At 48.3% G+C, this 19668-nt stretch overlaps 2 protein-coding genes across 2 annotated transcripts; both read left to right on the top strand.

Moving 5' to 3' along the window:
* Positions 1 to 88: 88 nt before the first annotated feature.
* On the top strand, positions 89 to 562 carry LOC115315026 (sulfotransferase ssu-1-like). The gene has a single exon (XM_040206774.1). It carries the CDS (start codon positions 89 to 91, stop codon positions 560 to 562), a length of 474 nt encoding a protein of 157 aa, XP_040062708.1.
* A 4995-nt stretch (positions 563 to 5557) lies between these two features.
* LOC115315004 (pantetheinase) lies at positions 5558 to 16388 on the top strand. The gene is made up of 6 exons (XM_029974239.4): positions 5558 to 5794; positions 8056 to 8360; positions 10664 to 10849; positions 12343 to 12567; positions 14856 to 15066; positions 15812 to 16388. The coding sequence occupies exons 1-6, from the start codon at positions 5618 to 5620 to the stop codon at positions 16292 to 16294; spliced, it is 1587 nt and encodes a 528-aa protein (XP_029830099.2). The 5' UTR covers positions 5558 to 5617; the 3' UTR covers positions 16295 to 16388.
* Positions 16389 to 19668: the final 3280 nt, after the last annotated feature.

The following is a 19668-nucleotide window of genomic DNA, read 5'->3' as shown; positions in this document are numbered from 1 at the left end:
AAAAAAAAAATCTTTAGCCGTTTTTTTTCTTATTCCTTGTAGCATTTCGAGCTAATTCTTAGTAAGTGCTAAAGACCGGGTCCCTGAAATGCCTCCTCAAGTCTACTGGCTCGTAGAATGCATTCGCCTTAGCTACTACTTCCGCAGCGACAAAGTCCACACTGCCTTGGCCTACAAGCCCCAGCCCGATGACGTCTTCATCGTAAGCTATCTTAAATGTGGAGCAACCTGGGTACGCCAACTCTTGTTCGCCATCTTCACGGACGGCGCTCCTCCGAGGGGTATATTCGAGCTACTTCGAAGCACACCCTTCCTAGAATCCAGCGGAGCAGAGGACATAAAGAACATGCCCAGACAGAGAGCCATCAGTGCGCACTTCGGCTTCGGCAAGCACCCTTACTCGAAAGACTCCAAGTATATATATATCGCAAGGAACCCCTACGATTGCTGCGGCTCCTACTACTACCATACCAAGAGCTTCCCGGCTTATTTTTTCCAAGAAGGTACCTTCGACGAGTTCTTCGAGACGTTTGTCGGGGGACAAGTCGAGTTCGGGGACTAATTTGACCACCTGCTCTCCTGGTACGAGCACAGACACGATGCTGCTCCTCTTGACGTACGAGGGCCTCAAGAGGGATACTCAAGCCTGGCTATTAAAGATTGCCGACTTCTTTGGACGAGAGTCTGGCGAAAAGTTGCGAAACGATCCCGGGCTCGTGAATTCGATTCTGGACGTCTCTATAGCCTCGAAAACATCAGGAGGCTCTGCAGTACATGCCACGACTCGACGGAAAACCAAGCACACGTCAACGATGAGGGGCCAGGCTCACACGAGAGTCACTAGGACAAGCAGGTGACAAAGGCCCTGAAGAAACCGAGAACTGGCGAGTTTGTGCACGAGGGCACGGTCAGCTAGAGACTGGAGGAATCATTTCTCGCCGGAACAGGAGGCCAAAACGAGGAATTGGATCGGCAAGAGAGCCGCAGGAAGCGAAGTGGTGCAAATGTGGAATGATGACGTCCTTCCGTGACTATACCGGGCGGGAAGTGAGAATTAAGAGGATATCAAAGAAAATGAGCCCATGCATTTCCTATGACAACTTTTCGGTACCTATTGGCGTCGGAGAGGTTGTATTCGAAAGATAATAATAACAATATTAATCATAATAAAAAAAACTTTACAGCTTCACGGTATTAATATTTTCGATTTTGCGTTCATTGTCGTTTTACGCGTGGCCTTGAATACCAAGAAAAGAGCGAATTTACTTGTGAATCTATATCTGCTAATGTACTTCCTCGGTGCACTGTCGTTACGAAATAAATTGAGGAAGTTTGCGCTTCGGTGGGGGGTGTCTATGCAGTGGCGCCATCCCGTGATCGTGCTCGCTAAACTCCACGTGGCAGTGATCAATCAGTCCGTTCAGTGCTGTACTACTTCACCAAGAGGAATTCATTGCGCGAGGTCAGAGTGGGCTGGAGCAGCTAGAGGGGGTGGTGCGCTCATTGCCTGGTTCGGCATTTTAGCGGCGAGATGTTTCGGTGGCGCCCTCCTATGGTTCCCCCTTGTGACGTCATTACCTTGCGAACAACAAGTTCGATGGTGTTTGTAATAGCATGGTGGAAGCCTGAAATCATTGCGCTCTCAAAGCAACACTGCCAACACCGTCGAAATTAAAGTTCTTTCATTCGTCTTATTTCCGTCGATAGGAAATCCTTTGCTGACGTCATATGTGGCGTTTTGCCAGTCGTGGCAGACCGGCGAGAGCGACGTTTTCGATCCCGCCAATAGCTTTAGTCAGCTTTTGTCATAGTCAGCTTTTGGGCCAATCGTGGAAGCCCGACCACAGCGACGCTTTCGGTCGCGCACGTCGCCAATAGTAGGCTGGAAGTGATGGTGTTTTTTTGCTTTTCCGTATTGTGGCAGAAACGCCACCTGTGCATGATCTGCACAGCGACGCTGATGCTATCAGTCAAGTCACACGTGGTACACGACGCCTTGTTCTAGCCAAATAGAGTTTTTTTTTTTTATTTAGGATGAGAAAGAAAGGAAGAAGGCTGACATTGTTTTGATATTAGGTGAGCTCCAGATCTGATTAGTTTTAGGCACCCGTATGTATTGTCAGAGCTTCTATAGACGTCTAGTCTTTCTCGCATGAACATAAGGAGCTTCGCAATACGGTGGCATTAGGTTCATCGCATTTTGGCAGGCTCCGGAATATCATGAATTGACTGATGAGCCCTCACCCAGCTATGGCCGCACGTTTTCGCCTAGCCCACTTTAATCTCAGCACATTGAGACAAATAACCCGCGGCTTCAGGACAAGTGTGGGGACGCTGAGGCCGAATTGATTCAAACATCATAGATCTGCTCAGCCAATCATCTACATGAGCCGCGGTCCTGCTTGTTTTGACATGAAAAGGCATCGTACAAGTGTGCGTGATATATATCGCACCAGTCAATGAAGACGAAGATGAGGCTCAAGAAGAGCACGCTCTCACCGCGAGAGCGTTGTGTCTCATTCCAACCGAAGCCATAATGGCTATCTTCTTTTCAACTTGAACTGTTGTGTAAATAAGCGCGGTTTCAACAGGAAGAATGTATTAGTGCGGTTGTGTAATCACAGCAGCGTGGAGCACGTCAGACCTCGGATTAAGCGCAGATCGCGCTGGATAAGTTACCCCTCCACAACGTCAGACCAAATGCCACCGAATCTCAGAGGCAGATTGGCCCTTTCACTTTTGAAACCTTCACGAAGCCCAATTTGTTTTCCCTCAGACCCTTTCCAAAATTCAGTCTGGCCACTTTGATCACTATCATCATCTCTGGTTCAGTGGTGGTTCAGCAAAAGGCTCTGGGTTCAGCATGTGTACCGTACCAATGGCGGCCTTCTAGTGACTGATAAAGGAAGACGTTGAAGATGCTCGCTTGGCGGATGATGCGAAGCCTGTATACTTTCGGGGGTTAGTACGATGCGACGTAGGAATGGAACACGAGAGCTATGTACGCGTCCGTTTCTAACCCAGATTCAGTAAATCTGTGGGTGGCACACAATTGGCTTTAAAACCCTTTGGTGTATAGATTTTTGTCGAGGCGTCTGTGTGGCTTGGAGCTTTGTTCTCGCTGCAGGTTCTTCGCACCATCAAACTGAAAGTGATCGAGAAAGAGGTACACATTGAAGAATTCCTCGCCTGCCGTTGACTTGCGAAAGTGGCGGTGAAATGCCTCTTAGAGCACAAGGCCTGCGCGTTTCCTCTTCTAAACGTCATCACTAGCAGATCCCCTCAGCGCCCCCTATGTAGCCCGGATGAGCACCATCGCCTGCTACATCGTCTGCGACATCGTCAACTCCATCGCCTGCTTCAGTAATTTGTGTAGCAGATAAGGAAAGAGACGCTCCACGCCGAGATCTTCCGCTTATTATAATGAATGCTTTGAAAAGCCCTTTGCATAGTTTTGCAGTCGTGTCCGAATTTGATAATGTCAGCACTTTTATGCGGCTTCTTTACAGTAACACAATGTGACTGCTAATTTCCGTTTTTTTTTTTTTTTTTTTCGTTTAGGAATTAAATGAACGGAATGGGGGAGTTCAGTCATTCCAGGTGTGGGAATGGGCCCAGTGTTTTCATTCCGAGGAGTTGAAAGGGATAAAATTGTTAGAAGCTCGAATTCCCCAGCATATAAATGAAACCGAACGGGGGGGGGGGGGGGGGGGGGGGGGGCATTTCGCAACGCTGTTGGCTATCACCCATCTGAACAAACGTTTCACATTGCAATTAACTGACTTCGAGGTAAAAAATAAAACAACAATGAAAACACCTGCATGCTCTCGGGAATCGGATGAGGCCTCTACCTATCTCGCCCCAGATGTGGAGTGCAAGCGACACAGCGCACACGGACTGCACCTGCGCAGTTTGTAAAACTCGTCCGACAAGATCGCACGAAACTTTTTCACAAGCTCAGCGAAGACAACGCTCGGGAGATAATTGTCCCAGATCGGTATGTTTTTGCCTCCCGTTAACAGATTGTCATTTCACTTCGTTTGACGAGCATGGTGGTTGTTAGCCTGGATTCGGTGGCCTTCATCCGTCCACGTTGCGGCGGCAGCGAGCACGACTTCATACTGTGCTCTTATGGGGACTGGAACGCGTGTTCGACTGGTGGGTTTACCGTTACCTAAAAAGTGGCCTCTCGGTTGTTTTTTTTTAACAATATGTAGAAGAAAGCGAAGACAAAATACAAAGAATTGCGAGTTCAGCGCTGTGTCTATGTTTTTATGTCTGTAATCGAGCGAGTGAGGCAGTTTTGTGAGACGTTTATGCGATGTGAAGTCGTAAGTCCACTGAGGCTTCGGCAACCAGGAGTGGGGACTCTGCGACGACATCGACACTTGCGCTAGATCGTACTTTTTGCTGGAAATTCTAGCACCAGCCGCCAGGATCGCTACCTTGTCTTCTTACGTACAGGCAAACGCTTACTGCATGAAAGGGGCTTTTGTCGTTTTCTCTTACTTGTACCGCTAGCTACACCCTGAAACAGACATGGGTGCATAGTTAACTCTGGGTGACTCTTGTCTCATTTAGCTGCATCACATTTTTCGCCCAGCGGAGTCACTCTCGACCGCAAAACATTAATTTATAAGAACCGTGAGGGGCTGTCAGTTTTAATGAGTGCACAAGCTATTTGGCTGGCTTTCTGAACAGCAGCCAAAACGTTTCAGTGCCGACAACAGCCTAGAGTTTTATGCATTACCTGGTCTTAAAGTGATAACTTCCGGTAGTGCCACTCGATCCTAGCAAGTAGGGGTGTCGCGAACTTTTGTCGAACCGAATTTTTAGGTAAAACTTCCGAGGTTCGACTGCTTCGAACCGGTTTGACGAACCTTCGAACTTAGATTCGACCGGTTCGACTTTGTGGACACGGTGGCCAGACCATGGTACAAGCATGTCTAGATTTGGAGATTTTCTTTTTTCCATGCAAAGAGCTATTTTATTTTTATGAACAGTTGCAATTAAAAAGAAACTTATTCTGATCACTGAAGAAGTTAATAACTTAATTTTTTATACTGTATTAACAGAAATAATCAATCAGTGCTGCCCATAATTCATCCCTTAGCCATCACCATCCAATCTGAAGCCAACTGGCCAGCCTGTCGCGCATGCGCATAGCAGTCGAACCTGAGTCGAACCTTTTTCGACGACCTTTTCACACGAAGTTCGAAACAGTCGAACCTGGTCGAACTCGAACCTCGACCGGTTCGCGACATCCCTACTATAAAGACAAGCCTCGATCCGCGATCCAGCCTACTACAATGGAGATCATTGGGAGACCCTATGCAACGTTGACCCTATGGAGCGGCCATGCTTCTATCCCCGCTTTGATGATGATGATTGGGCGACAGGAGCGCCACCTCTATGTCGTTCTCGAGGCCAATAGCGCATAAAGCAAAACAAATAAATACTCACGGAAAGAACAACATCGCAACGGCGGATAAAGCTTCTAAAAATTACTCTGTCGGCTCAGAACGACGAGGCCGCTGCTACAAATTCTAAAAATGACTTCGCCGGCTGTGTGGGGGATGGTTCCGCCGGCCTGCAGGACTCCCAGCTTTGCGGCGGGATGCTGTGTTTGCGTCTTTTGGTGGCTGGCGTGCTGACGGCGGGCCTCGGACACGGTTTCAAGGCCGCGGTCTACGAGCACGTTCTCCAGGGTGACCGCGAGAAGGACCCCTTCGAAGAGGTCGTCGCCAAGAACCTGGAAAGCTACGGCCAGGCCGTGCTCGAAGCCGCCGCACAGGTGAGAAAGAGAGAGAGAGAGAGTGAGGAAATAAAACTAAGAGACATAAGTAAAAAAAAAAAAGGAGGGATATAGTGAGAGAACGAACGAACATGAAAGAAAGGGGAGAGAGAGTGAGAGATTATGATGTAGTGAAAGAGAAAAATATGACATGGATGATGGAATGAAAGATAGATTGAATTTTATAAATATAGTGAGATGGAGGAGATACATAATGAGAGAGGATTAGGTTGAGAGGAGTGAGAAAATGTGGATCATAAGAAAAAAAAAAGATTACAAACAATCCCTAAAAAAAAAAAAAAGCAAAAGAGGTAAGCTATGTGAGTTGTAACTTCTAATTTGCTAGGGGGGGATCGGTGGCCGAGTCAATAAAGAAAAAAAAAAGGATCGGTGGCCGAGTGGTCTAGCGCACATCAGCTCGGAGCACGTGGAGCGAAAGCTCGCGCTGCAGAACCCAGGGATCCTGGGTTCGAGCCCCACCCCTGCCCGTTTCGATCTGGATGAGCATCGTACCGGCGTGCGGTCGTGTATCACTACTGCGTGATGCACGTCAGACCCCAGGCTAGCGGCTGTACCGCACTGGCTAAATTTCTCCTCTACAGCTGGGAGACTCGTCGCCCCTGTGAGGCAGAACAAGTTCTAGGCTGTATAAACACACGCACAACCCAATTTTTTCTAATTTGCTACCTCTTCCATATAGAAGACCAAGTGGGATCAAGAATTATGGAAACAAAATAAATTAGATTAACGTAAATGAAGTGTTTGTAATAAATTACATCAAATACAAATGACAAAAACAAAACTGAGATTTCTACATTTTATGGCTGCCTGCTCCCACCAGACCTCCTGTTCCACCCATTGATTTTTTTCCGAATGGTGTTACCTTCCTTTCCGAAGAGTCTGGGAGAGAAGGAAGAGAAAAGAATCTTCCGCCTTGCAGAAAATCGAGGTTGTCGGTAGGCCTTTAAACGAAGAAGACGATAGGAACATCTCTTTTCGGCGCCTACCAGAACACTCTGAACATGACGATATAGTCCAAAACAATACAGTATTTTGGTACCTTTCATATTCGTTTTCAAAAGTCTGAGGTAACCATGTTCCTGCTTTGATTTGTGTATGCTTTGCTGCGATACAGTTAACACACGATCAGCTCGAATTGTATATACGGAAGTTCGATGTTGGCCACCCTCCTTGACCAATTAGATGTAGACCCGTATATACCTGTTTGTGCACAGACATGTCTGGAGTCTTTGAGGTGTGGTGTGCCTCAGGGAGATGCACGAGTTCATAATGAAAAGAGAGTTTCCACTCATCCTTACTCTATTGTGGTAACTTAACGTGTGCACCGAATTGTGTGCTTCGCATACATTGACATGTCTGGAGTCTGAGATATGGTGTGCCTCAAGGAGATGCACGAGTTCATAACGAAAAGAGAGTTTCCACTCATCCTTACTCTATTGTGGTAACTTAACGTGTGCACCGAATTGTGTGCTTCGCATACATTGCTTGCATGTGACGTCATTCGCGGCCATGCTAGTATTTGATGCGCCGCGAGCGTTAGGTTCGCCGTGTTAGTTGCACAGCGCAGAAGTTGTAGTTCGAAGAAACCAGAAAGTAGAAATAGCCGTCAGTACCCAGCAATGGCGACACTTGCAAAGCTATGTATACCTTTAAGACGCCGTCTGCTGATACAGCATGCGAAAGACACTGCAGACATGATGACAGAAGTATGCGGACACGCCCAAGCATGTTTGCTTCATGCATGTTTTGTTTTGTACACGTCTGCAAACATTTATTGCGTGTGACAGGACACCTCAGACAGCGTCAGCGGACTGTCGTTACTAATGCGTTAGCATTAGGACAGGGAAAAGCTGACGGCGTCCGTCTGTGGACATAGCAGTGGAAAGGGGAGCGTGCCGCGTAGAAAGGAGGAGGGTAGTGAAGGACAAAGGTTAGAGGGAGGCGACGTCACGGGGCGGAAGCCAATAAGCGCGCGGACCCTGGGGCGAGTCTGAACTTGCCATTGTGCGGAGCGCGTTGACAGTGACCCCGTTACGAACCCAAAAAGCGGCAGCAAAAAATAGACGAACCAAAAGAGAAAGCCGAAACAGAAAAGTGAAGAGGTCAGCGTTAGCGTTTTCCGAAGGTCATGCTAACGGATTACCTAAAGATCCACCAATGAATCTTCATTTTTATTTATTATTCATTAGCAGTGAGATTGCGATTTTAGGACTGCAGCTAACGACGACTTGCACCTCTAGGGATGCGACATCATCGTGTTCCCGGAGAAGGGCCTGATGGTCGGCCTGGAGACAAGTCGGGACAAGCTCACGCAGCACGCCGAGGACATTCCGGGCCCTGGAACGCTGCCTTGCCTCGACGGAGAGGAAAGCAGGCCCCTGCTGTCCAAGCTAAGCTGCATGGCGAGGGCCAACCGAATCTACCTGGTGGTGAATGTGTACGACCAGAAGCCCTGCCCGGAGGGCAGCACTTCTTGTCCGTCGGACAACCGCCTCTTCTATAACACTAACGTGGCTTTCGACCGGACAGGAACCATCGTTGCCAGGTAGGTTGGCTCGATACCAACTAGAGGACAAAGCCCGCGCCTTAACCAACCCCCCCCCCCCCCAAAAAAAAAAATAAAAAAATAACAAGCATCCTTTATAGTGATTTTACGCAGTACCGCCTACCTTGCGTTAGCATCACCGCCAACACATCTCGTAGCGTCTCACAGCGAGCATGACATAGCACGCGGCGACGCCAAGACTAGGGTGCCTAGAACGCGTCTCCGACTAGTGTGTTTAGCGTCCTATACGGAGCACAAGTTCGTCTGCTTCTTTTGCGGGGGGTTGTAGTGACGTCAGGACGCCGACCTCTGATTGGCTCTGATTAAAGCACAGTGGGTAGACCTCAAAGCGGCTTACTTTGTGATCTACTCACTATCCTTTAATCAGGGCCGATCAGAGCTCGGCGTTCTGACGTCACCGGAAAAGAAGCAGACAAACGTGCGGCCCCGCATTCCGCCCATGCATTCAGAGTGGTCCCCGAAGTGGAAAGAAATGACGTCACGAAAGCCGGAGTGTGGCGGCCGAACGTAGAAGTTGTGGAAAAAAAAGCACGAGAAAACGTGACTGTCGCTGTCGTCGCGGCATCCTAACTTGTGGCTGCTGATGCCTCCGCGGAACTGTCAAGCTGGAAAGCGGGATACGGTCCATTCGTCGCATGCACACTCGTCACAGGACAATTGGTCCCAGGACGATTCGTCACACAGGAACATTCGTCATAGGATGACTCGTCACGCGGCCAACTGGTCCCACAATAGTTCATCCCCCCAAAAATGTCGACAATAATCTCCGGAGAAGGGGAACAAGAGGGACAAAGGACAAACATAAATTTCCAAACGCAGCTAGGTGACTGGTGACGTCTGAAAAAATCCGCCTTGTAACCCAAAAATGTATTGCTCAATTTCGTTCGGGCGGACAGAGTGGCTCACCTCATATCTTGGTATGTGTTTGGCTTCTGAAAGGCGAAGAATTTGTAACAAACGTTTTAGCTTCTGGTTCGGTCCCGAACGTTGAATGTTGGTTCGGCCTCAGAAAGTGGGTCACCTCTTATCTTAGCATGTCTTTCGCTTCTCAAGGTCAAAGAATTTGTAACAGACGTTTTAGCGTCTGGGTCCGTCCCGAACGGTGAATGCGGAGGCCATATAAAATCGACTAATTTTGAACTCGGACTACATTCAAAAGGATGAATGAAGGTGATCGCAACAGAGAGAGGTGGAGCCATGCAGCTGCACGAGGGGTACTCGTACACATGCAGCAGAAAGAATTCCCATACTTATTGGTTTTCTCGAAGAGGTGTATGCTGAAGACTCGTAATATAATGCTGGAGACTCGTAATACCTGCTGAAGACTCGTAATATAATGAAAGTAAAATGCGGAGGAGTATTGTAAGATTAGTTTTCCTAACCATTGGTTTATGTGACATTGAGAAGTCGTGAAACTCCTCATCAGCGAATGTGGGCAGTTGTTGAAATTTGTGATTTACTATCGTTTCCTGCCCGATCGATGTGGCCAGTTGCCCGCATGACGAGTCATCCTGTGACGAATGTTCCTATGTGACGAATCGTCCTGTGACCAATCGTCCTGTGACGAGTGCGCATGTGACGAATCGTCCTCATCCCCTGGAAAGCGACCTACAGCAGAACCGGCGCCTGCAACATCCACCACCGCTGCTGTTACACCGCCAGGATCGCGACCGGCGACAGTATGGCACTTTTATGACGTCATCAGGCGAAAATTGAGGGACCACCTTTTTTATAGTCAAAGAGGCACTATAGTCAAAGATGCACTATAGTCAGAGATGCGCTCCAAGCACTATACCGGTGTCTCTCGTCGGTACGGTGCCTGGAGTAGCCGCTTGGTGGCGGGTCGGGGATCCACTAACTAGTGCCACTAAATAAGCTACGCTTCAGAGTAACGACACTTGGCCATATTGTGGCTTAAAATCATGGTTGCCAGTTATCTGAAGCTTTATCTGAAATCACAGGAAATGCTTTTCCGCCCTCCACAAATGTTTAAACCGCTCGCGACAGAGCAAAGCAATATTACATGAGCTTCCTAACACCGAATCTAATGCTGAGGAAGTCGCACTTTTGAATCATGACGATCGGCCGTTGCGTCTGTTCTGCATACGAGCCAAAATGGCGGCGCCCACAACAATGTCGGGGAACGGAGTGCCGATACTCTAAGCGCAGCTTATTTAGTGGCTCTACCACTAACGATGTCGTCATGCGCGGGCCTTGTCTTCTAGATGGTATTGGTTCTACCACGTCCATGATGGCGGCATGGGGTTGCATACGTGTTGCAGGTACCACAAGAACCATCTTTTTCTCGAGCCTCCGTTGAACGTGCCGGAGCCTTTCGAGACGGCGGTGTTCGAGACCGACTTTGGCGAGCGGGCGGGCATGTTCATCTGCTATGACATCCTATATGCCGAGGCCTCGGAGCTGGTGACGCGACACAACATCAGCCTGGCCCTGATGAGCACCTTCTGGTAAGGGTGGTGCAGCAAGGACTGGCTGGTACTTGATGTTTGGGCAGCTGAAAAAACTAAGAATTTTTGTTTTGGCTTAAAAAAATGCAGCTTCATTTCGATCCATCAATCAAACCGTCATATACAGAATTGCGTTTCATGAGGAACGCAGCAGCCGTTAACCCCAGTCTCAACTTTCCGGTCACGCGACGCCGTTCCAGCCTACCACTTCAGTGTTGTTGTAACACCTAGATGACTGGACCTGCGCCTTTCCCCCTGAGCATATGGATGAATGGATCCTTTGCCATCGAGTAACGTCCCTGGATATTTTTTCGTTTACGCAGTGAAAAAACATCGAGGGACTTCATCATCGAGCGCTTGGTTGCGCCACCTAGTGAAAGCTTCCAATTCCAAGAATTAACTAATTTCCAATTAAATTTTGATATAATGGAGGAGGATAAAGAATCTCATATTGCCGCTAATCTTCCCATTGTCTATGTCTACGTCGCTGCCTTTAAAGCCCAATGCCTGTACTGAATCGGTATCACCTTGACTCTTGAGCAACTGAAGGGGAAAGTACTATTAAGTGCTCAGACGTCTCTTCTTCCTCCCCACATGTTCCACACACTGTCTTCGCCTCCAACGACAACGAGCTTCCCCTAGAATTATCATAGATGCTTTCCTTAGCAACATTTATCTTATATATTTTCTACAACTTCCCAGAGCCGATTTAGTGTGCATCCCTGATTCCCATCGTTCCTGTCCCATGTCTCTTAGTCTCTCTTCAAATTCTATCCTACTACTCGGTTCCCTGTCCTCAAATGAGGCTGCACCCCTTGATTCGGTGCTTTACCATGCTTTACTAAGACTCTGTTGTACTCCGACATTGAGCGAAGCGAACGTAGAGTAGCGCCTTTCATTGGCCGGCGAGCAAGAACTTGCCTTTTGGGGAAGGTCGTGAATCCACCACTAATGACGCCATGTGCAGCTCTTGTCTTCGAGGTGGTATGGCTCAGCGTCACCACGCCCTCTATTTGAAGTTTTTTTGTTGTTGTTTTTTCGTGTGGTTTTCGAAGTTTTTGCAGCTGGTGGAGTCTTCTCCAAGCGTGTCGAAGTACCCTCTCTACCCTTTTCTATTTTTTTTTTTCGTTTTTTGATTGGCGGAGTTTGCGGCGGTAGCCGGACACGACAAACAACAAATTGTTGTGTGTCTGTTTATACAGCCGGAAGTTAGTCTGCCTCAGTGGGCGCCTGGTGTGTCAGCTGTAGACGAGTAATTTAGCGAGTGCGGTACAACCGCTAGCCTTGGGTCTTTAACGTGCACCACGCAGTAGTGATACACGACCGCACGCCGGTACGACGCTCATCCAGATCGAAACGGGCAGGTGGCCGGACAGGCTTCATTCGTTCTTTTTTTTTTTTTTCAGGGCCGAATCTGAGTTAGGATTCTGCACTAAAGCGCGAAGTAACCAGGGACACGTCCATAATCAGAGTATTCACAAACCCTGTTGCAGGTTCGACTTCTTGCCGGGTCTGTACTCGGTGGCTGTGCAGCAGGCCTGGTCGCTGCGTCACGGCGTGCCGCTCTTGTCGGCCGGCGTCCAGCGTCCCGAAACGGGGACCATGGGCAGCGGCATCTACGCTGGCGCCTCGGGACCCCTGGTGTACAGCCACAGCCCGGACGGAAGGTCCAAGCTGCTCGTCGCGGACATGGACGCCGCCCCACCCGAAGACCCGAGGTATACGCTTCCTCCTACAAATGTATGGGGTGCCCGGCAAGATGAGTTCGCTCCGTAAACACTTTATAAACTTCGCAAATGCCCAAAAGAGGTGGCACACGGGACAGAAACAAGGTGTCCTCTAAATTGCCGCCTCGTGAAATGTTAAAAAAAAAAGAACTGTAATGTTTTTTTGTGTGTGTGTTTGCGCGCGCGCGCGCGCGTGTGTGCCTGTGCGTGTGTGTGTCCTGCTGCAAAATTTAATGACGCTTTGCCGAACGCTCAGTCTACGCCCAAAGTGGTCTGGGCCGATGCCAAATTTCCTGCGCGTGCCGTTATAAGGTTCAAAAGTTATAAGCAAATTTCCAAATTTTTCACTGGGAAGTTCGCGGAGATAAAACATGTAAATAAAAAAACGGTGAAAATGCAGGCGAGCTGATTGAAACCGGAGACTGTGGTTTGAAAAACGGAAACTCGTGAAGTGGGAAGAAAGAGGGACAGACAGCGTCTCAAACTCAGCTAAAATCTTTATTGCCTCTACGCCTTATATACACCTCCCCCGAACGTCGCCACCACCACAACGGTTGATCACCGAACTACAAACAACACACCCGAATCACAATACACCGAACCGCAATCAATACATAAAAAACAAAAGAGAAGCGTGCCCTATCGTTTCCATCTTCAATCAGTACACGGGGTCCGATACAAACAGAAACACAAGGCCGTCACCAGGGCGCCCGGAAGGACTTTGACACGCACATTGTATCACGACACGGACAATGTAACACTTGTGATACATTGTCCGTGTCGTGATACATTGTCCGTGTCGACGTCCTTCCGGGCGCCGTGGTGACGGCCTTGTGTTTCTGTTTGTATCGGACCCCGTGTACTGATTGAAGATGGAAACGATAGGGCACGCTTCTCTTCTGTTTGTTATGTATTGACTGCTTTCGGTGTATTGTGATTCGGGTGTGTTGTTTGTAGTTCGGTGATCAACCGTTCTGGTGGTGGCGACGTTCGAGGGACGTATATAAGGCGCAGAGGCAATAAAGATTTTAGCTGAGTTTGAGACGTTGTCTGTCCCTTTTTCTTTGCACTTCACAAGTTTCTGTGTTTCAAACCACAGTCTCAGGTTTAAATCATCATCGGGGTTACCAGATTGGGCTATTAATAGCCGAATTGGGCTGCCTACTGATAAGTTTGGCGTCGAAATTCGGCGGCTGGCTATATGTGGCTACGTGCGGCTATTTTTGGGCTATGTCCAATTTTTGCCCGATATCCGTGAAATTGCCCCCGTTCCCTCTGTATACTGTCGAATATCTCAAGAAACCCGGTACAGCATCCTTCATGTGAAGTTGTTTTTTTTTTCATTGGGAGGAAACAGTGTTGCAAAGATATTAATCCTTCCGACGAATGTTTCGCTCGGTTTAACTCTAAGGTACTGCACGGAGCTAGTACGAGTGGGAAAAATGCTTCCTAAAATATTGTTCATAGCATGAAACTGTCCAAATGTGTCCACATGAGCTTTTTGTTTTATTATTTGAAATTAAACTGTTTTCTGAATATTGTAAGACTTTGTTTTCGCATACTATCTCTCACCATACAGAAGCAGAGCTTTCGCCGTCAGCTTGTAAGTCAATATCGAAATTTTGGCTACCTTTGGGCTATGCGAATATTTCGCTTTTGGCTACTTTTGGGCTACACTGACTAGCCATTTGGCTATATCAGCTAGGAGCTATCTGGCAACCCTGATCATCATGCATAACGAAAATAAATACTTCTTTAGTGCACTTTTGACGCGTCCGAGAGAACCGTGGCATTGCGCGCGAAAATCGTTTTGATAAAGTGTCAAGCCATGACGCCAAAACAGCACAGAGTATGTGTTAACACAACGCTGTGTATGAGAGCATGCCACGAACATCGTAGTGAATGGATATTTCCGGAAAATGCCAGAAGGTCTCTGGTCGACCCTACATTGTATACTGCGTGGCACGGGGAGCTGTAGGGCCTTTCCGATGTACGCTTGGGCCGGCTCGTACGCTCCTCCTGGCCAAAAGCGGCGGAATTCCTTCTTTATAGTTTATGTGAATTCAGAACACAAAAAAAAACAGAGTGAACACATTACAAAGCCGATACATGCCCTTTGTTATCGTCCAGCTTTCTTTGCTAGACCAACCTGAGCCACTCCTTAATTAAGTACTCTCTCACGCGTCGTACATCGGATTGCCGTACAGTGTGTCTGAAAGACAATAGGAGACGCTGCCTATTTTTGGAATTGTATGTATTGCGGACGCCTTCTACTGCAGGTACGCAGGAGACACACAGAGCACCGATGGCCTTTCCTACCTGAATTTGCGCACTGACGGCTACGTTGTGAGAAAGCTACCGGGTGCAAGCGGGGAGATGAACGTGTGCAACGGGGACTTCTGCTGCCACTTGTCGTACGAGAGCCCTAACTTCCAGGATCCCTTCTTCCTGCTGGTCGTGAACGGCCAGACGCAGTTCATTCCGGCGGAGGTGAGCATAAAGAGTGGTCAACAAACGCAACCGTGGATACTTTACTAAGGGTGAATACTAGACAATGCACGACTGAATCTCTGGAGGCGACCCGTTTTCAATTCAGACACCAAGCCAAGAGATGGCGCTAGCGGACGCGACGATAATTCAAAATATAAAAGAACTTGTTGTTGGGCTAGTTGGTGTTGACTGTATTGAACCATGGTTAAAAGCGCTAAAAAGACGTACACCCCTGAGCGATATGAAGGTGAACAGCCCTCTTCTTGTTTTTGACGCTCCTGCAAGTTTTGGAACAAGCTTTGTTCCAGAGGAGGGCTAGAACGCAAAGTTAAGACCCCAAGCCACGTACCATTTGAGACGTTGAAAGTTAATATAGCTTTAGGGAGCCGTAAAACAGGCAAGAAACCAGGTAAGGTGTTCACCTTCATATTGCCGGCGGGTGTACACAAGATAGAAGACAAACACGGGCGGTTCAATTCAAAATATACCGTTAAAAGCCTTAACCTTAGAATGTTTTTTCTTCCTCTAACATGGGAGATTAGTTAATTGCTGACATTAAGAATTTTGGCTAGGTGGCACGATTAAAATGGTTCTGCCTATCCATCCATCCGTCCATCCACAATCCATCTATACATCCATTACAAATTGCCTCTAGGGGCGGTTCGAGGATCTACAAACGATGACATCATTCCCAGGCCTTGTCCTCTAGGTGGTACTCGCTGAATCCGATTCTCTTGTCACGCAGGCGTGCGTGCTAACCGTGTGCCATCCGGGGAACGATCAGCAGCCCTGTGCCGTGTTCCCGACCCGGTCGCGGACCAGGTTCACGAGGCTCCTCCTGAAGGCCCGGTACTCCTCGCCGCACCTGTTTCCCATGGTGGCGTCCGACGAGCTCATCCTGACGCCCGTGCGTTACTGGACCTTCGAGACGTCCGCCGTGAACAACACCACGTCGTTCGCCATCGACGAGCGCGACCCGCCCGCAGAGCCGATCCTGCATGTCTTCCTCGTGGCCTTCGCGTACCAGGACGACCCGACGACCAGGCAGGAACACATCGCCAGTGCGCTCCGTCGCCATCAGCGTTCCCGGGTCAAGTCGCGGGTGTCGGACGTGTCCCGCGAAGGAGTGTGTCCCACCGGGAGGGACGTGTGTGCCTTGGACGAGGGTCCACGGAATGGTACAATGAGTGTGACGAAGCGCCCCCGACGTCCACGTAGATTGCCTTAGTGATTCTAAAGCCGCGGTTCCACTGCTCATACCATCACACAAAACGCAATCTCCAGACAGTGTCTGAAGCGTGTTTCGTTCTTGTACGGCGGTCCTGACAACACATTGGTCTTACCAGAACTGTCTGCAGACATCTTCAGAGCATACAAGTGTGTGAAGCCAATATGCTTCGAACAAGCTTGAGGCGTGACCGCAGACAGTTCTGCCATCGTGTTGGGACTGCGGCTTAAGAATCCGATGCTCGAACTTCGTGCATCTTCAAAGAAGGGCACTGCCGGTTCGAGGCCCTCGGGCAGGCGCGGACGCGCCCCGCGCAGCCTTGCAGACGTGTCGGCTCTTCGATTGGCTCGCATTGGCCCCTTACATGTGGCGCCATCTCACGGCATTTGGCAGAAATGCAAGCGAACCTTCGCCACACTTGCTCTTGGCGAGGCGGTGTCTTTCAAGCACGTATCTGTGCTTCGACCGTGTATGGAAGAGGACCGTCGGTTGCTGCGTTAACAATGGAACCTCGTTAACAAAATAGAAAAGAAAAGAAGGTGTACGTTTTTATTTACCACGAAAGCTGCGTTGCCATTTACTCAACCTTTAAAATATATGTTTCCCCACGATGCAGTAGGCCCTTCTGGAAATACACAGTACCTCCCGTTGTCTTTTCGACGCTCTAGGGCAGTCGGATCCCGCGAAAAAGTACCCATGAATTGAAGGAGCGGTTCGTGTTGATTCAGTATTTTGGGATTTCGGAACGCAGAGAAAGCAGGACGATAACAAAGCAGGATCGGCTTTGAGATGTGTTCGCTCTATTTCCTTGTGTTCTGGACTCACCATGGTAAAAAGAAGAAATTGCGCCAATTTCAGGAGCTTACGAGGCGGCCCGAGCGTACGTCAGGAACGGCCCCACAATTCCCCGCGTTGCGCGGTGCAATGTGGGATTAACAAGAGGCATTGTGGGATTTTCGCGAAAGGACTTTTGCGCCACTTTCAGGATGTAGGGAACGTACGAGCCCGCCCGATTGTACGCCCGAACGGCCCCACAATTCCCTGCGCCGCGCGGTACAATGTGGGGTCGACTGTACTTTTCTCTATACAACAACGGGATTCGAGTTGAGTGGAATCACTCTCTTGTTCGTCTACAGCTATAATATACGAAGTACATGTTTTAATTAAACAAAGAGCCAGTTTCAGACGGGTGTAATGCGAAGTGTTTTTCAGTACCTGAATTTAAAAAGAAGAAAAAATACGCTATATTGACGTAGTATGGAGAGTACTCACTGGCGGTTATAGTATGCACGGCTGCTGAGCGCGTGCTGACGGCAACCTTTGTCAGTTCTTTCGCCACGTGCATTTCACGCCATCAAGACTGCCGGTCTTGGCAGGCCAATAATGTGTGAGCTCGTTGTGAGCATGCGCTCTTAACATCGCCCTTAAATATGGCGTCTATATGGTCAAAAAAAGGCATTTAAGTGCTGTATTTCGAAAGAACAGAATTCATACATCCGGTAATATTTTACCCGGTGTAATATCTGACTTACTTTTCATAAATAGCGAAGTGTGTAACAAATTGCGTAAAAGGTGTTTAAAACAAGTAATGTTAGAACTCTCATCGAAGAAAAAAATCACACCAATCAAACAGTTTAAAATAATGCATAACAAAACGGAACCTGCAGTTTTTTTTTTTTTTGTAATATAATAAAATACAATAAAACGAAACTCCCGGGGCTGAATTTGGACAGACATGAAATAGCGTAAATTTGTAAATATATATATATATATATATATATATATATATATATATATATATATATATATATATATATATATATATATATATATATATATATATATATCGCACGTAAACAAAAAACAAGAAAAAAAATTAAAGCACGTTCACTCATTGTAACGCTCAGAAAAAAACAAAAATGTCCTGTTTTTTTTTTTCCCCGCATGCAAGAGAGAAGAACGACGGCGTAATCCAGTCGATGCATTTTGTGACGAACGCAGACTGAGTGCCACTTCCTTATATATTTCCGGTCACGTGACGCGCTGGCGTTTTCAGCCGCATTAGGTGTCCAGGTAGACGAAATAACGCAGTACGTACGGCTCGCCTACTTCGCCAAATCGGCCACGCTTTCCAGCTAGCCTACTCGTCACCACCGACAGATTAAGCATTCCCTGGAACTGCGGATAAGACGTACGCACGATATGTATTCGCATTTGCTCGCCCTGTATACTTAACGCCACGGTCACAACTGTCAATACCATAGCCTCTTCTATACTCACAAAGCCTGGCATTTCGACGACGGATCCCTATAGAGTGCCCGATATCATAGATATGGAGCGCGAGGATCTGGTAGCACAGAGCATCAAAGAGCCATTTCTCGGAGAATTTAGATGTCAGCGCACAGCTTCTGCAGCGGCGAGGACCCGAAACACACTCGTTCGCTCGGGAGATGTGTGTTTCGGCATCTCGTCGCAGCGGGGCGCCGCCCACGTGGCTCTCCTCTGATCCGTTGTTTGCTGCTCCACCTTTTCCATTCCGACGGCTGCTTCTCGTGGCGATCTGCCTGCCTTTGTCAGTATATAGAAGGCTATGCTAATACATTATACAAGAGACAATCTGCATACACTATCTGAGGCGCATTTTTTTGTATGACAGTCAACTTGGTCGCTCAAAAACTGACTGCAGACTTGTTGAAAGCAGACGTGTATAAAGCAAACATGCTTGAGGCGGTGACCGCAGATAATGCTGCCATCATGTCAGCAGCAAACGCCGTGTCTTTTTGTAGTAAACATGTGTGACAGGCTAAAAAAAAGATGCAAAGAAGCGTGGCCGTATTGTTTGAAGCGTGCGGTCCGTACGGTGTCGAACGCACGCCTGCTTCTTTGCCAATTATAAAAATCCTGGAAATTTGGTTCCCCGGAATTTTCATGTCTAGACGCGATCAGATGGTTGTGTCTCCACGGAGCGTGTCGGGAGAGCTCCGATCCCGACTGCCGTTTGCCCTCCTGGCCAAGAGATGGCACTCCGGCGCACCCGGCGAAACTGGGAAAAAAACTCCCTACCCTAGCCTCCTTCATTCTAGAAAGCCTGTCAAATCGCGAAAGAACGTGGCTGCTGTGAAGGGGAAAGGAGATCACGGAAGAGAGCGCGTGCAAGGGGCCGGTCAGGCAGCGCCAAACAATACCCCAGCGGTAAACCCAGGAAACGGAACGCGCTCCATTTTGTTTTGTTTCTTTCGGGAAAAAGCAAATTCAGCGTCGACCCCTCTCCCGTTTTTCCATGCGCCGCCTTTTCTCACCACGCTGACCTGCTGACCTTGGCTGACCGCGCCTGGGGGTAGACTATGATCTCGGAAGTAATGCAAACATACAAA

Source organism: Ixodes scapularis, unplaced genomic scaffold, assembly GCF_016920785.2.
Source record: "Ixodes scapularis isolate PalLabHiFi unplaced genomic scaffold, ASM1692078v2 PGA_scaffold10__122_contigs__length_95168666, whole genome shotgun sequence".
Taxonomy (NCBI): Eukaryota; Metazoa; Arthropoda; class Arachnida; order Ixodida; family Ixodidae; genus Ixodes; species Ixodes scapularis.
This window is presented reverse-complemented; position numbering and strand designations above follow the sequence as displayed.

What these genes read in the sequence shown, in the direction of transcription:
- LOC115315026 (XM_040206774.1), top strand. Translation starts at nt 89, where the DNA reads ATGCCTCCTCAAGTCTACTGGCTCGTAGAATGCATTCGCCTTAGCTAC.
- LOC115315004 (XM_029974239.4), top strand. Translation starts at nt 5,618, where the DNA reads ATGCTGTGTTTGCGTCTTTTGGTGGCTGGCGTGCTGACGGCGGGCCTC. An exon ending in TGCTCGAAGCCGCCGCACAG is followed by an intron (nt 5,795 to 8,055) that starts GTGAGAAAGAGA and finishes TTGCACCTCTAG; the next exon opens with GGATGCGACATCATCGTGTT. An exon ending in GCCCTGATGAGCACCTTCTG is followed by an intron (nt 10,850 to 12,342) that starts GTAAGGGTGGTG and finishes ACCCTGTTGCAG; the next exon opens with GTTCGACTTCTTGCCGGGTC.